Source organism: Solanum pennellii, chromosome 1, assembly GCF_001406875.1.
Source record: "Solanum pennellii chromosome 1, SPENNV200".
In the NCBI taxonomy this organism is placed as follows: Eukaryota; Viridiplantae; Streptophyta; class Magnoliopsida; order Solanales; family Solanaceae; genus Solanum; species Solanum pennellii.
In genome coordinates, this window is record NC_028637.1 from 105,083,327 (window position 1) to 105,101,447 (window position 18,121).

At 32.8% G+C, this 18,121-nt stretch overlaps 2 protein-coding genes across 4 annotated transcripts; both read left to right on the plus strand.

Annotated features, from left to right (window-relative positions):
- The first annotated feature begins 3,073 nt into the window (after window positions 1–3,073).
- LOC107026089 (agamous-like MADS-box protein AGL62) lies at window positions 3,074–3,739 on the plus strand. Its single transcript, XM_015226940.1, has one exon. It carries the CDS (start codon window positions 3,074–3,076, stop codon window positions 3,737–3,739), a length of 666 nt encoding a protein of 221 aa, XP_015082426.1.
- A 7,337-nt stretch (window positions 3,740–11,076) lies between these two features.
- Window positions 11,077–15,751, plus strand: LOC107007792 (dentin sialophosphoprotein). Of its 3 annotated transcripts, none has more exons than XM_015206568.2 (2): window positions 11,077–11,380; window positions 13,886–15,751. In XM_015206568.2, exon 2 carries the CDS (start codon window positions 13,906–13,908, stop codon window positions 15,487–15,489), a length of 1,584 nt encoding a protein of 527 aa, XP_015062054.1. In that variant the 5' UTR covers window positions 11,077–11,380; window positions 13,886–13,905; the 3' UTR covers window positions 15,490–15,751. The 3 variants fall into 3 exon arrangements, with proteins under 3 accessions (XP_015062054.1, XP_015062055.1, XP_015062057.1); XM_015206569.2 differs by having other exon boundaries at window positions 11,105–11,380; window positions 13,867–15,751; XM_015206571.2 differs by having other exon boundaries at window positions 11,105–11,380; window positions 13,891–15,751.
- Window positions 15,752–18,121: the final 2,370 nt, after the last annotated feature.

The window sequence follows — 18,121 nt, forward strand, 5'->3', positions numbered from 1 at the left end:
TGTTTTGTACACGTAGATTAAAGTGGTGCCCCGGATACCGATTTCACCAAAAATCGTAATTACATTTATATGTAAGATTTTTTTTATGATTTATACGCGTAATATTCAGTCAATTCCTTAAATTTATTCGAAAAATTTCTTTTGATATTAAAGTAAACAACTAATTCATAATAAATTGTTATAACAAAACACTTTTAATTTAACTTTTGAAAAAAAAATTTACATGTGTTATCTGTACTCATTAAATTATTAAGTTAATCACACGGTATAATTATTGTATCACTTCTTCTGATGATTTACTAGCTGTATTTATGACAATGTAACTTGCTAAAGATATATATAGTTTTGGAGTAGTTCTTCTCCAATCATAAAGTTACATGAAAATACCTTATTATTGATTGAGTTACATTGCAAAAATAAAAAGATAAAAAAAAGTCACAAACATGTTGTTGCAATAAAATTGTTGAAGAGATGGTCGTCAAAAAATTTTGACCAAAAAGTATATGCATAAGATATAATTTCTATAAGATGATTTAATTTTTTCACCATGCATAAGCCCTCCATATACGCAATAACTTATTTCATATTTGGTCATTTTTTTGTTACGAAACATAAAAGAAATATTGCATAATGAAAATCAACAAAAAAATAAATATAAATATATAAACTATAGTTGAGTAACTTTAAGTTCTCCTGTATTACATATCTACAAGTTATCTTACATCAGATCAAACTTGAATATTACTGGTTTATTGGTCTTATATTTTAAAATAAACAACAAATCTCAAGCTAATGTAACAACCATCAACATAACCTTGTATATAGTTGTAATTTATTTATTTATTTATTAGAATAATTAAGTTATTTCATTCAAAATTCTAAAATATTTTCATAAAAATAGATAAATTTTTGTCCATTTTTCAATGTGAAACTTCTAAACACCCCCGACAGGCCTAGACTTCATTATCAATATTAAAAAAACTTCATGTATTCCACAAACAATCCCATGTTTTGTGCCTCCATCCCCACCGAAAGCACACAATCAAAGATGGTAAATAAGAATAAAGTTGTATTCACATTCGCATAATCCATTTGTATTCAAGTATAAACATGTTTATATTGTTGATTAGTTAATATATGAATATTTTGATAAATGAATACATTTGATATCAACAACAAATATTTTTTTCATTGTATCCCATAATAGCTGTATTCATTGGTGTAGTAATTGTATTTATATGTTTAATCAAATTGTTTGTATTCTATGTATTTTTTTAGTTTCCATTTGCTAAATGTATACGATAATTAAATTCATACAATTTGATAAATATGTATGTGGAAAAGCATATGGTATGTATTAAATTGTTCTATTGAATCAGCACAAGCAAATACATACGAATCACAACACATCTCATGATTTTGAAGGAAAATCTTAGGTGCAATTTGATAATTTTAAGGATACATGTTTTGGTGTATACATCCGTACTTTATTATAATTTAAAGTTTGGATGGTAGTTTAATAATGAAAGTTTGCGAGTTCAGATGTAATTAATTATTTTTTTATAGAAAAAATATATATATATATATATATATATTAATAGATGATAAATATTATAAAATAGATATTTTCGTTAGAAATTAATCTAAGGTGCAAAAGTCATTAATATTTTTATTAAAATAATATAATTTAATATTTAAATTCAATAATTAAATGTTTTAATTATAGTAATATATGATATCATTACATGATGTTTAGTTAATATATCATTTTTATGTTTGATATACATAAAAGTTGCTCATTTAATTACCAAAAAAATTTGCTTCTTGCTTCTGCTTGCCTTTTTCTTCTTCTTTTGTGTGGCGTTACTGTTGCGTCCTTTTATTTTTTCTTCTTAAAATCGACGTATTGCAAGACTCTAAACATCAAAAGGATTTTGTATTTAAATTTTAGAGTTGTTTAGAGGTGATTTTGAGTTGATCGAGATTGAATAATTTATGTATAATACATCATATATAGTTAAGTTGTATTCAACTTTTTGAGTGTATATAATATATAGTTGATTTATAGCTTATGTATATATAAATTATATTGTATAGTTAGCGTATATTTTTAATGAGTTAAGGCGAGTTATATTGTATATTCAGAGTATACTTTCTAAGATTTTTGACTATTTTTTATGTAAATAAAATATTATATTTATTGTAAACTAATAATAAGGCAATCACTTAACAGCTGACATATTTTACACCATTTCTAGTTATATGAATATTTACTTGTTCAGTCTTGCTTAGAAAATGACCTTCTATCATAAGCCTTAAATAAATGTAAAAATGTCTACCAGAAATCTGCGGATTTTCATAAGGACATTATATATAATAATGGGGAACAACCCGGTATATTAAAATAAAAAAGCAAATAATTATCGAAAATCTTTACAATCTGAGCACTAAACCTTAACGCGGTATAAATAGTAGTAACATTTATAAATCTAAACGATCATGTATACTTGACGTGATACATTGTATGTCTTTAATATGACGTCCGTCTTGGAAAATTCAATGGTAATGTGAAATTCGTGTTATTATTAAAATAAAAGAGTTTTTATTAATCATTTAATATATTTTTTAATAAATTATTCTCAAATAAAATGCGTCAATTGCAATTCAATAATATGATTCTAATTAGGAAAAATATGTATCGTCTGATTATGATCATTAAGGTCTCTCTGGCGAGACGATAATGAAGGCCAAGTAAATTTAATATTTTCATTATTCAATGTGTACTCAATAAAAGTGGTGGTCAATTGCAATTCAACAACATAATTCAAATTAAGAAAAACATGTTTTTTCTAATAATATAATTATGATAATTTAGGACTAGCACTAACGAAATATAGAATGAAGGCAAAATGGGCTTGGTTCAAATCCTTCACAAAAAGGGAAATAACATAAATTTCTAGGCTCCCCAAGTTATTTTAAAACATATTTTTTTCTTATATAAAGCTCATGGTATTAAGACCAAAAAAAATAACAATTTCTTAGTTTCACAAATATATTGAGTGATAATTTAGACATGGCAAGAAGGGTTAGCAAGGGTCGTCAAAGGGTTGAAATGGTGAAAATGAAGAATGCAAGTAACTTACAAGTTACGTTTTCTAAGCGTCGTGCTGGTTTGTTTAAAAAAGCCAGTGAACTTTGTATTCTATGTGGTGCTGAAATTGTCATAGTGATATTTTCCCCCGGAGATAAAGTTTTCTCCTTTGGTCACCCTAGTGTGGGAACATTGGTGGATAGGTTCCTTGGGAGGGACCTCCCTCCACCAAATAACGATGTCCACAATCAACTTATTGTGGCTCATCGAGAAGCTGGTATTCGTGAGCTCAATATGAAGCTCATGAACCTCGAGGGGGTTCTCCAAATGGAGAAAAAATACGGAGAATCCCTACGAGAAATTAGGAGGAGAGCTAATGATCAATGGTGGGAATCTCCTATAGAAAAACTTAACTTATTCCAACTTCAACACTTGAAGGAGGCATTGGAAAGTCTAGTGCAAAAGGTTGAAAAAGTGGCACAACAACAACAAATGGTGAATAATTATGCATTCCCATTTCAAAAACTTGGAAGTGCTTGGACTCCTCCTAATTGTGCTAGGGAAAGTTCTTCATATGGACCCAATGTTGGTGCACCCTTTGCTAATAGGGCTATTAGATCTACTTCTTCCATAGTTCCCAATCACTAGTTCAACTACATTCTTGGTGTGCGCTTTGTGAAATTGTCGAAATAAAATTTAAAACTTTAATATTATATTAAGTGTCTAGATTTTGTCGTTTGAGTTATCCTAAGTGTTGTGTTGTCCTACAATGTTCATCAATTATAATTTAGTCGAATGTTCATTTGTTGATTAAGTTATTTTAAGTGATGCGTGTAAAATTAGGTCTTAGGCCTAACTCACACTCCAAAAGCTAGCTCAAAGAAAGGAGGATTGCCCAAGCCTTATAAGGAGTCCACCCATCTCATTAATCACCGATGTGGGACTTTTGTCATTCTTTAACCCCCCACCTCACGCCCAGTGCTTAGCATCTGGTGCGTGGGCAATTTTAATTTTGGGGACCCCAACATCGGGTGAGACGGGCCCTGCTCTGATACCATGTAAAATTAGGCCTTAGGCCTAACTCACCCCCCAAAAGCTAGCTCAAAGGAAGGAGGATTGCCCAAGCCTTCTAAGGAGTCCACCCATCTCATTAATCACCGATGTGGGACTTTTGTCATTCTTTAACCCCCCACCTCACGCCCAGTGCTTAGCATCTGGTGCGTGGGCAATTTTAATTTTGGGGACCCCAACATCGGGTGAGACGGGCCCTGCTCTGATACCATGTAAAATTAGGCCTTAGGCCTAACTCACCCCCCAAAAGCTAGCTCAAAGGAAGGAGGATTGCCCAAGCCTTCTAAGGAGTCCACCCATCTCATTAATCACCGATGTGGGACTTTTGTCATTCTTTAACCCCCCACCTCACGCCCAGTGCTTAGCATCTGGTGCGTGGGCAATTTTAATTTTGGGGACCCCAACATCGGGTGAGACGGGCCCTGCTCTGATACCATGTAAAATTAGGCCTTAGGCCTAACTCACCCCCCAAAAGCTAGCTCAAAGGAAGGAGGATTGCCCAAGCCTTCTAAGGAGTCCACCCATCTCATTAATCACCGATGTGGGACTTTTGTCATTCTTTAACCCCCCACCTCACGCCCAGTGCTTAGCATCTGGTGCGTGGGCAATTTTAATTTTGGGGACCCCAACATCGGGTGAGACGGGCCCTGCTCTGATACCATGTAAAATTAGGCCTTAGGCCTAACTCACCCCCCAAAAGCTAGCTCAAAGGAAGGAGGATTGCCCAAGCCTTCTAAGGAGTCCACCCATCTCATTAATCACCGATGTGGGACTTTTGTCATTCTTTAACCCCCCACCTCACGCCCAGTGCTTAGCATCTGGTGCGTGGGCAATTTTAATTTTGGGGACCCCAACATCGGGTGAGACGGGCCCTGCTCTGATACCATGTAAAATTAGGCCTTAGGCCTAACTCACCCCCCAAAAGCTAGCTCAAAGGAAGGAGGATTGCCCAAGCCTTCTAAGGAGTCCACCCATCTCATTAATCACCGATGTGGGACTTTTGTCATTCTTTAACCCCCCACCTCACGCCCAGTGCTTAGCATCTGGTGCGTGGGCAATTTTAATTTTGGGGACCCCAACATCGGGTGAGACGGGCCCTGCTCTGATACCATGTAAAATTAGGCCTTAGGCCTAACTCACCCCCCAAAAGCTAGCTCAAAGGAAGGAGGATTGCCCAAGCCTTCTAAGGAGTCCACCCATCTCATTAATCACCGATGTGGGACTTTTGTCATTCTTTAACCCCCCACCTCACGCCCAGTGCTTAGCATCTGGTGCGTGGGCAATTTTAATTTTGGGGACCCCAACATCGGGTGAGACGGGCCCTGCTCTGATACCATGTAAAATTAGGCCTTAGGCCTAACTCACCCCCCAAAAGCTAGCTCAAAGGAAGGAGGATTGCCCAAGCCTTCTAAGGAGTCCACCCATCTCATTAATCACCGATGTGGGACTTTTGTCATTCTTTAACCCCCCACCTCACGCCCAGTGCTTAGCATCTGGTGCGTGGGCAATTTTAATTTTGGGGACCCCAACATCGGGTGAGACGGGCCCTGCTCTGATACCATGTAAAATTAGGCCTTAGGCCTAACTCACCCCCCAAAAGCTAGCTCAAAGGAAGGAGGATTGCCCAAGCCTTCTAAGGAGTCCACCCATCTCATTAATCACCGATGTGGGACTTTTGTCATTCTTTAACCCCCCACCTCACGCCCAGTGCTTAGCATCTGGTGCGTGGGCAATTTTAATTTTGGGGACCCCAACATCGGGTGAGACGGGCCCTGCTCTGATACCATGTAAAATTAGGCCTTAGGCCTAACTCACCCCCCAAAAGCTAGCTCAAAGGAAGGAGGATTGCCCAAGCCTTCTAAGGAGTCCACCCATCTCATTAATCACCGATGTGGGACTTTTGTCATTCTTTAACCCCCCACCTCACGCCCAGTGCTTAGCATCTGGTGCGTGGGCAATTTTAATTTTGGGGACCCCAACATCGGGTGAGACGGGCCCTGCTCTGATACCATGTAAAATTAGGCCTTAGGCCTAACTCACCCCCCAAAAGCTAGCTCAAAGGAAGGAGGATTGCCCAAGCCTTCTAAGGAGTCCACCCATCTCATTAATCACCGATGTGGGACTTTTGTCATTCTTTAACCCCCCACCTCACGCCCAGTGCTTAGCATCTGGTGCGTGGGCAATTTTAATTTTGGGGACCCCAACATCGGGTGAGACGGGCCCTGCTCTGATACCATGTAAAATTAGGCCTTAGGCCTAACTCACCCCCCAAAAGCTAGCTCAAAGGAAGGAGGATTGCCCAAGCCTTATAAGGAGTCCACCCATCTCATTAATCACCGATGTGAGACTTTTGTCATTCTTTAACAATGCGTTCATTCTATAATGTTTGTCAGTTATGATTCAGTCAAATGTTCATTTGTCGTTTGAGTTATTTTAAATGTTGATTCATCAGTTATGATTCAACCGAGTTTAGTAATTTTAATTATATACGTTATGTTATTAGTCCATTGTCATGTTGATTTCATCCTTTGAATTGCATGACATAATCTCTTCTTTATTATCAACATATATCAAGATATTACAAATCTTCCCAAAAAAAAAAAACGTGGTATGCCTATATATTATCATATATCGCACTATATTTTATGTACGTAGTGACAACAAATTAAAGACGTGATTGCCTTTGTAGGTGAAATGATCACTTTTTCAAATTAACAATTTATTATAGTATAATCCACTAGAAATCTAGCCTTGGACTTTTAATCTTCAAAGCCCTAATTAATTATAATTTCCATAGAAGACAAGGTCATTTTAGGTCTAAACTCTAATTTTTCCTCCTCGAGCACTTCTCGAAAGAGAAGAGTTCTAACTTAATACAAGGGGCTAGCTCATGATAAATTATTTGTTTAGAATTAATTAATTGAGTATTCTCGGAACAATTTTATATTTATCCTTCGTCATATAATAGCAAATTATTAATTTAAATTAAATATATCGGGCTTGTTTTAAGTACATTAATTATAGGAAAAATTGCATGAAATAACAAATTATTAATTCAAATTAAATATCCAAATTAACTATTATAATCATAGTTTATTTTACATGTAATTCGCAGCAAACATTTTTTTTTTGTCATCTGGTTCGGTGTATAATTAGTCATTTTTGGTATACAATTATACATTCGGTATATAAATGTATAGAATATATAAAATGCTTTTGTTTTTGTATAAAATGAGAGAAAAGTGCATAGACAAATATAAATACATATATTTTTGTTTTATAAACTTATAATTATACAAATGCATACTTTATACAAAACTGGACAATTTGTATAAAATTGGATGTATCTAGCGAATCATACAAATCAAAAGCTTCATAGCAAACATAAAATTGCTATAAAACGCAATTATGCAAACTATATCTATAACATACAAGTATAAATTTTATATTTGTTATATGTGAAAGTCTGCTCCGATCATTTGAAATTATATAATCCCTTTAAATAAATTTTCTAGACATTCTCTTAATACTCAAATATCAAAACTATTAAAACCTTTTTTAGTCTTAGAAATTTAAACAGATTGTATCTTAAGCTTTAAGCTATTCATTATTGCCATTTATTTTCTTTTTATTTTCTTTAATTTTCAAAATTTTAATAATCTGAAAATACTTGAATATATATATATATATATTTATATATATATATAAAATGATTTATATTTACTATTAATCATTTAAAAATACTTGAATTGTATTAGGTGAACTCTTCACAAAGCATTAAGAAATATTTTGTTCCATTATGATGTGTTATTGCATTTTGTGTTTGACATTTAAATAGAGTATAATCAATAATGGTTTTAAATTCTAAGGAGTTGAATTACTATAACATTTAACTTAAATAATTTAAACTAATTGATAGAGTGTTTCATATGCTTTTCTTTTTTTTCTTAGCTCAATAAAGAAAGTTAGAGATGATAAATTTTTCATATACTTAATTTCAAAATACAATTTATCTTTTATTTAACAAAGATTTTTGTAATCGATCAAAAGATAATTATATATTATTTACATCAAATTGATCAGAAAAGTAATTTGATTCTAGCGCACTTAAGTTAATACGACTGATGGAACCAATGTTTGTTTCAACTTTTATTTATTACTTTTTGTATTAACTTAATATTTTTGAATGACTCACTCATCGAATTCATATATACATGTGTATACATATTTGGTATACAGTGTATAAACAATATAACTCTTTAAGGTACTTGTTGATTGATTCCTTGGTCCACATTTATTTAATAAAGTAAAAGTAAAAATTGGTTTAGTATCTTTATATATGACTTTTATGTATATATTGTATAACTTTGTCCAGATAGAAGTGTTTTAACATATTGTATCTCATTTTGTTAACGGAAAATCATCAAACACTCTACTAAATTTTGATTAAATACGTGCGTAAATATTCATCCTTGTTGTCAAGTTTCTATGTTAATATATGATTCATATTCTATACCTGCTAAGTAGTTTCGAGTGTTTCCGAAACTATGTTTTATTTAAAAATGAAAAAAATAATTTTCTAGTAGAAATAAAAAATAAAAAATTCATTAGTAGTATTTCATATAGATCATATACTATCCGCCTTGTAAGACATATCATCTTCATGTTCGACCCATACCCTTATTCTATGGTCTCTAACCTCTATAATATTTATCTAGATTATATATAAATGAAATGTTCTGTTGACATGTTAAATAGTCTAACTGTCTTACATGAGTAAAAAAGCACACTTATTTTTCCCTTTTCTGAAGTATACTGCCATTCTTATTGAAAAACTTGAAAATTTTGACAAATCTCCATTTCTTGCAAAAAAAAAGAAGAAAAAGTGTTTGTTAGCTTTGGCCTTTGTTCTTTTAATAATTAATGGTTTGAGAATTTTTTTTTTATTTGAAATTAGTATTTTAAATTTGAATTCATTTGCAAGTAGATTCTGACGTTAAAGAGTTGTGAATTGGATTGTTTAAAGTTTGAAAAACAAATTAATAGTTTTAGATAAAAAATATCTAAAATTTTATAATTTTAATTTTTATTATATATTTATCTAAACGTCATGTTAAAATATCGAAAGTTAACCTTGATCAATCAAACAAAATTGTAGAAAAAATATTTGAAATTTGACCTTTCACAAGACCATATGTTAGGCTAAAGATATTCGAAATTTCCCAAACTTTACCACTCCTATTTATATTATATGATGAGAAAAGAAAAGTTTCTATATAGACTATAACCAAGATTTATTTTTTATTTGTTAACAAACTACAAAATTAAGTGTTTGTTTATAAATATTTGGACTAGTAAAAAGGAGGGTAGTTGAGCCAAGTGTTGCAGTTTATCAATTTGTCAAACTTTTGATATCTTTTTAGTCCTTCTAGAACAATATAGAAATAAGATTTTTAGCTCTAACTTGCAAGTTTAACCAAGACCATTTCAATTTATTTATTTATACTCACTCAAAAAATATTAATTTTTTTTATTTATACTCACTCAAAAGATATCGATACCTCAAAAATTTTATGTATAATAATAATAATATATTTAAAAATCAATATATATATATACACTAAGTGCACAAAAAAAACTATATAAATCTATAACAATTATTCACATCAAAATTAGGGTGGGTCCAAATTCACAAGCCTAATATTAAGACCCATAATACATGCTGGCTTTGCATGTGACCATCAATGTAACACTCTTCTATATTTGGTATCCAAAGAATTATTATTTTTTATTCTAAAAATGGATACATAATATTATCTCGACAACAAAAAACATTCAAAAGTCAAGGGAATGAATTATCAAAACCGATTCAAAAATTTAAAATTTTATTATTTTTTTAAAAAAAACATAACAAATAAATTAATAAATCATATTAAAAGTCCTAATTTCGAAATAACTCTTATCGGTAACATTAGTCTCGTGGCCAGGGGTACATAACATTTATGGAAACGAGTACATATTAGAAGAGATCAAGATTCAAATTTAGTTCTTGTATTTAAAATCCAAAATTTTACCCTTTGTTTGGATGGTTGTTACTTTAACACTTTGTTTGGATTGCTATGTGTTGTTTTATAATATATCGTATAGTATTGTATTGCGTGTATTGTATAGTATCATACTATATTGTTTTAATGAATACAATATTTGGATAGATTTCTCTTCTTCTCAGTCGTTACACAATGTCATACATCTATAATTTAAATGATAAATCTATCAGAAAAGTAAGGTACGGGGTTGGAATTATTTAAAAAGGTAGAGTAAAACGTGAAATACAATTAATAAATAATAATAAAAATAAAATGATAAGAAAATATTAAAATAACGACTCAATCACACCAAACCAATCCATTACATAAAACGGATCATTTCATCATTACCTAACAAGGAATTTTAATGATACGTTACAATAGAATTTAAATAACAATCAAAATAAATACGGTAAATAAACTAACAATACAAACGAGTAACAACCATCCAAATAAGGTGTTATCATTTATAATGTATCGTATTGTATTATATTACATTCTTTTAATGTATACAGCATTTGGAACGACTGATCGTTCTTTTTTGTTACATAATATCACACACCGATAATTTAAATGATAAACTCATAAGATCAGTTCGATACAAAGTATATCTACTATGAAAAAATAGTGCAAATGATAAAATTGAATTATTAAATAATAAATAAAAATAAAATAACAATTTAATCACACCAAATCAATCGTTCTACAAAATAAAACTTTTTGTTATTAATTTTATGTGTCATTAAAACGAAAATATTGAAGTTAAACTAATGAATAATAGAATAGTATAATGATAACTATCCAAAACAAGATGTTAGTGAATATATTGATGCGTGCAAACAAAATCGAACGCAGAAAAATTTATGTAGTATATGAGAAAAAGAGAAGCAGGCATATATGACCCGGTCCATTTATAGTAATGTATCGGAGCCCGTCCAAAAATCTAGAGAGTAGAGAGTAGAGAGTGTGTAGAGGCTTTGTTTGTAGATCCGAATAAGAAAGAGAAGTTGAAGAAGAATTATAGGTGGAGAAGGACTCCCTTCAATTCAATTTCATCAATCAATATATCTATGAAAACTCTTTGACTAATCAATTACTTTCCCCTTTTTTCCATTTTCTTGGCTACTTTCAGGTATTCTTTTCTTCCCCTTCAAAATCAAGTAGTTCATTTCTTCCTTACTGTTGTTGAAGTGTTTGAGTTTGTAAGATTAGTGTTAGCTCACTCCTCGTTTTAAATTGGCTGTTTCTGTGAATGGGTTTGTGTAATTTAATGTATAAGTTAATTTGGGTGTGAGTTTTCTTGGGTTTAATTTGTCTTGGTGTACTGTCAAAAATAATTGGGGATTTGGTAACTCTTTAAGTAAGTTACAATTAGTTGTCTTACTCTTGTTATTGCATTTATGGAGTTTGGTGTTTTGTTGTTAGGGTTCGGTTTCCCTTATATTAATCAACATTCCATATTCTTTGTTGATTCGTCAGTTTCCATTAGTTAAAGTATTTATTTTAGGGTATAGAAGAAATGCACTTCTGTAAATCTATGACCATGGAGTAGTTGTACCGTATTTGCATTTAGGCCGAGTAGGTTGTACAAGGATTAGTGAAGAATTTAAGTTGTATACACGGATAGTGTAAATTTTTTTTTTTCTTTTTTTACAGTATTAGGGAATTCTAATCTGCGATTACTGGTTAGTTAATGAAGGATTTAGCTGTGATTACCTGATAAGTTACCTGATTGTGTAAATAGGACTTACACTGTGAAAGTAATCTCTCAGCACTCTTATGAATGGAATTGATCTTTAATGCAATTGGGAAACAAAGATTGCGCCTTTTCTCCATGAAGTTGAAGCACCTCTCATTTATGAACAAAATTCGATCAGGGGTTCAAATTTTGCTTCTTTTTCTTTATTTCTATTTAGGAGAACTTCACAATTCTGTAACTGGCATTGTTAAAATTATGAGAAACGACATCATTTCCTATTTATCTGATCTAACCGTCTTTTCTTATTAAACCGGGATTTTGGGATAACAGCAGTTACCAAGTCAGTTTGTGTGCAAGTTGACGTGGACCGAGTAGTATGTCCTTCCAAATTGATTGACTGAAACTATTAGTACTGCCAAGACAAACCATCTCAGTAATAATAATAAGGCCTCGTGTGGAGAAATTTCTAACTCAAAATTGCAGCCCCACCCTTCTCTCTTCCGCTGATATTTTTCACTTCCCTGCTTGTTAAGGAGGGTGAGGTAGGATATCGAGATTACATTCTTAAGTACTGCTAGTCTTCTTGCTTAGAAAATTTTAGCTTGCTTATAACTTACCATGTATTATAATATCTAGCTGACAGTTGACTTCAGAAAAAATTAGATCAATGGCTGTCAGCCTATATGGTGCCATATGTGAGGCACATGGCAATGGTAATGCAAAGGTATTTTGACTTCTTAAAAATTGCAATCCGGTGCCTATTTTCTATATACTACTTGTAAACTAAATGATATTTAATTCTTTAAGAAGGTTATGGCTTGGTTGTGGTGGGGAAGATTATAATGGTGATTGTGTTATGATATTGTGAGGAGTCCTATTCATCTCCTTGGGTTATTAAACATTTCAATAGTTCTAGGCAGGCTCCTCACAGTTTTCCAGTCAGCCCTATTATATCATGCTAATCCTGATATTTCTACTTTGAAGAACTCGGGTATGAACATGTATCTTCCTAACCTGAATGGCTCTTTGCACATTTGATGAGGAGGTTTAGTAGAACGAGATAAGGTAAGGGATCTTTTGATATGGGTAGGGGCTTTTCAGTTAGGCAACCTGTCCCGCTATGGGAACTTTATGTCCTTAAACTTTGACCATATCATGTCCAAAATATATAGAGATTCATATTGTTGCCATTTTTGTTAACTTTTGCCGAAGTCAAGTTCGAGAGGAATTGGGGTCAACTGATTAGTTGTAAGCTACAAATAGGTCTTGCTAGGGCCTATAGTTTTTCCTTTTATCAAATTTAAACAATGGACCCCCCAAGGAACAATCTATTCATTACGTCCAAATGACTCCTCTCCTGTTAGATATTCTCCTAATTTTTTGAGATGCCTCTGTAGAACAGTATCATAAATTCCAGATGATGCTTTTCAGAGTCTCAAATGTGAAAATGGTCTGGTGCTTATGACAGCAACAGTTTATTTTCTAGCAAATCTAAGACGTGTTCGAACTAGCTTTCGTGCACCTCAACTATTTCACGGGCTATATGCTATCAAGCTGGCTCCTCAACTATTTTACGGGGTATATGCTATCTCCTACTAGCACAGGTTCTGGGTAACACGAATTCACCAAGGCTTAGGCATATGTGAAGAAATAATTTGGTTTCGTCTTCTTTGGGATTTGCCCTAGTTCAAAGGCTTGCAGCCACGTTATTGACCACTAGGCCACACCCTTAGGTGCTCAATTAGCAAATCTAAAACACAATTCACTGGTAGATAAGATTGATGTGCCATATTATGTTCTGAATATATTTGACAGGTAAGACTATTAGATTAGATATTTATTGAACTTGATTGATAAATAAATTGCTTCAAAGTTTATGAGTAGTGCTTGGACTGATATGTTAGTCTGGTTGTTGACAGATTCAATAAATCTTTGCAGGACAGGTAGTAAAACTCACCATGTACAAGCAGTCACCTAGTAGGAACCATAGATCCAAAGGTGTCAAGGTTAAGAATGTTTTACAAATCTGTCTGTTGCTTGCTGTTTGCTTTTGGCTGATTTACCAGGTCAAGCACTCACATGATAAAAAGAAAGAATTTGATGAAGATGATGCCAAGTCTTCAATCAAGTCTGGAAGTATCAATGAACTTGTGAAACTTGGAAGGAAAGATCTACCCCGGATTGAGGGATTAGATACAGTTGATGAGAAGCATAGAGAGGAACTAGAAGATGAAACTGTGGAAGAAGAAGAAGGGAATAAGCCTGAGGAAGAAGATCTAGAAGAGAACAATACAAAAGAGAAGAATGATGAACACAGAGAAGATGGAGAAGATGAGGTTGAGGATCATGATGAAGAGAAGAATGATGAACACAGAGAAGATGGAGAAGATGAGGTCGATGATCATGATCAAGAGAAGAATGAGGAACACCGGGAAGATGCAGAAGATGAGGTCGATGATCATGATCATGAGAAGTCTGATGTAGAGCGTGATCCAGAATTGGATGCTGTTGATGAAGACAAGGAACGAGGAGAAGATAGCGAGAAGGAAACTGAGGAGAGAGATGCTGAAGTGAATGATAGTCAGGTGGATGAAGAAAATTCATTGGAAGAACATGATCACGATGAAGACTCAAGCAGTTCACATGAGGCACGTGAAGAACATTATAAAGCAGATGATGCTTCAAGTGCAGTGACTCATGATACAGTTGTAACTACAACTGAAAATGAGAGTGGTAAGTTAGAGCAAGAAGTAGAACATTCTGCTGAAGCCAAGAGTAAAGCTGGTGTTAATAACATTATGCAGATCAATACCAGCCAAAATACAACAGTGGTTTTGAAGGAGGAAAATGGTAAAGCAGATGAAGAAGACAGTCCTCCAAACACAACGAACAGTGAAGAGAAGCATGATGACCCGATCTTATCCACTGCTGCAGACACTTCAATTTCAAATTCCACAAGAACAGAAGGATTGACAGATAATTCTGAATCGAGAACCTACTCGACGGAACTGAGCGCACAGGCTCATGACTTACTTCTACAGAATGGAACCCAGGCAGTTAACCAAGAGTCTAATGCCACAGTAGGGGATACAACGTCTTCCAACATGTCAACTAGTCAGCAAAGCAGTAACTCTGCAGATACGGTGGATGATAACCAAATTGATTCTAATTTAACAGTTTCCTCTAAAAAGGACGAGTTAGACTCAATCCCGGTCGATTCCTCGAATGTTTCTGGTGATACGGAGCCTTCCCTGGCAGAAAAAGTCGTCCAAGGGAATGCAACTGCTGAAGCAGTAGATAATGAAGGGTTGCCTTTGAATGATAACAATGCAACTGAGGTTGAGAAGGCCGATACTAGCAGTGAAGAAACTGGAACTACTGATGAAGACGTGGATGCATCAATTGTTGAGAATTTGGGGGATGATCTGATTGATTCTTCTGATTCGTCCTCCCACTTGGAGGAGAAACATGTCCGCACAGATGTAGAAACTCTTCCTGAAATACAAACTGAAGGAAGCATGGAAGATGCTGCAGCAGAATGATAACTGTACAATTAGACAAGTAGTGTGTTTAGTTTTCGTGATGAGTTTTCACACTTTCGTTTACTGTTATTCGGTTTCACAAATGTGCAAAATTCATAAACTGTAGACCATATTAATGTTGCAGGCATTATATAGTCATGAGTGAAGGGTTCCAACTTGTATAATCGTTTCTACTTTCTAGCGTCTTCCATTTTTCTGTTTAATCTGTTTTCTATATATAGATTGTGATTCTGTTACAGAACTTGTGTAGTGTATTGAAACAGATATGCTATGTTTTGACTTTACTGAGATGTTTTGATTAATTAAGGTATAAATTAATCTAGAGTTCGAGTAAATCATGGTTCCCACAGAAGATGAAAGTACTAGCATTTCAACATCAAAATAGTATCAATTGCTACATGGCTTAGTTCAGGTGTTCAAATGAAAAATTAAGCAAATTTCAGGTTATTACCGTGAAAAATTATCATATTGTTTCTCCGGATAAGTTTACTTGCTACAGTAAAATGCTATTATAAAGATTGTATAATATTACATGGAAGATCGATTCCATATAAAACATAGTTATTACAGTGAAAAATCATTATACATTCTTATTATTGTAGAGAGGTCTTTGATTGTATTTCTTTACTCGTTAGTGTTGTGGATAAGTCTCAAATTCAATAATATGATCCTTTTGCCACGCTGTAAAGAGGTGTAAATGGACCCAATGTTTACATGTGAAGCAAAATAATATAGTGAAGTGAAGTCAACATTAAAGGTGAGATCTTATCTCACTGTTTATGATTAATGGGTTAACTATCCAAATTAAAATTAAAGATATTAAAATGAATTGAAATAGAAATCGAGGAAGCTGATATTGTGTGGGATCATGTTATGTTGCATCATAAGCCATGTCTTTTTCTTAGTACTTAGTGATGGACCTAGCGGCTGTCTAATCTTGGGCCCTAACTCAATCTGCCCATAGTTACATAAACCTGTTTTCTAATAGTACTCCCTCTGTCTCATTAGCAACATTTGATTTGACACGGAGTTTAAGAAATAATGAAAATTTTGAAATGTTTATCAAATCGGCTTTCAAAAAAGTAATTCATTTTTTTTGTCCTCATAAATGTATTAGAATATTAAGTGGGAACAATAAGAGTAAAAGAGAAATTATACTTTTAAATACTTACCATATAAGAAAATGTGACATTCTTTAGGACTGACCAAAAAGGAAATAGTGACACATGAAATTGAACGGATGGAGTTGTATTTTTCCACCTCTTCTCTCTCTCCAAATCCACTCAAAAAAAAAAAAAAGGAAAAAACAATACTTTTTAACATTTTTAGTGTCTTTGTTATTGATAAATTTTACGTTTTAGTAATGTTGGTTTAAATATAACACATTATAATCACATATTGACAAAAAAGACCACATATTATATCCTAACTTACTAAAAAGTTATTAACATTGAGTTATATATCATTAGTATCTAAAGCAATTTTTACGGATAAATGAATATTCAGAAGTTCTATTATTTAAAAAATAAAATAAAGGATGAACGGCTAGTTGCCCTTTTTTTTTTCCATCTCTTTTTATTGCAAAAGGGGGACCAAAAATGACAAATTGTGAGTTGTGACCATTTTTGTATATAATTTTTGAATAATAGAGATACAAAATATGATGTGAAAATCATATACATTTGGTATTGAAACAACACATATGATGACATGACAGAGCAAGTGGAAGCTAGGTTGGTACATTAAGCCAAAGGGAGTAGAAGATATTTTGTGTTTTTGGGGACTACACGTTTTCTCTTTTCTTTGCTACTTATTAAAATTGCTAGTGCACACTAATCCACTACTTGTATTATTTTTTTTGATTGAAAAGCTTCAACTTTTCTTTCTTTTCCTGTGATTCATCTATATTAATATAAAGATTATTCAAGGATATTTTCTTTTTTAGTATAATTAAGAGCATAATCATCTCAATCGTATAGTTAAATGTATGATGAGTTTTGCATTTTTTCATTTCTCTTGTTAAAATTGCGTCACCAACAAAGGTTGTAACGGAGTGAGAAATATTTTTTCATCCATAATCAGAAATTTCAAATTCAAGCTAACATGATATAAAATCGTTTTTGTTAAAAAGTAATAAATCATTTCTATCATAAGATTTCCTAACGCAAATATAAATTGAATATCAATTACCGAACGAAAAATCAAAATTTCTAGATCACAACCTCTTTGAACATCAATCGTATTATGTTCCTGTACCCATGTGAGGATTAAAGAAAGAAAAAAGAAGAAAAAAACAAATTAGAGAATCACCCAAAATGGGTTGTACTAGACCAATAAACACATGAGAAACCAGATAATTGCCACATATTACAGCCAAATCTCATTTGATGTTCGGATCTCATATTAGAGATTAAATTATATTGAGATTACATGCTGGCTACTGCATGATCTATTCAAAAATAATGCTCCCAACTTAGTTTTTTCGCACATAAAACTCAAATTCGAAATTTTTAATAATGAATGAAACAGTTTACCACAATACTATAACCCATGTTGGTAAGCCAAGTCATATTATCCTACCAAAGTTGATACACACGTGTACTGCTAAACAATGCAAAAAAAAATTTACTAG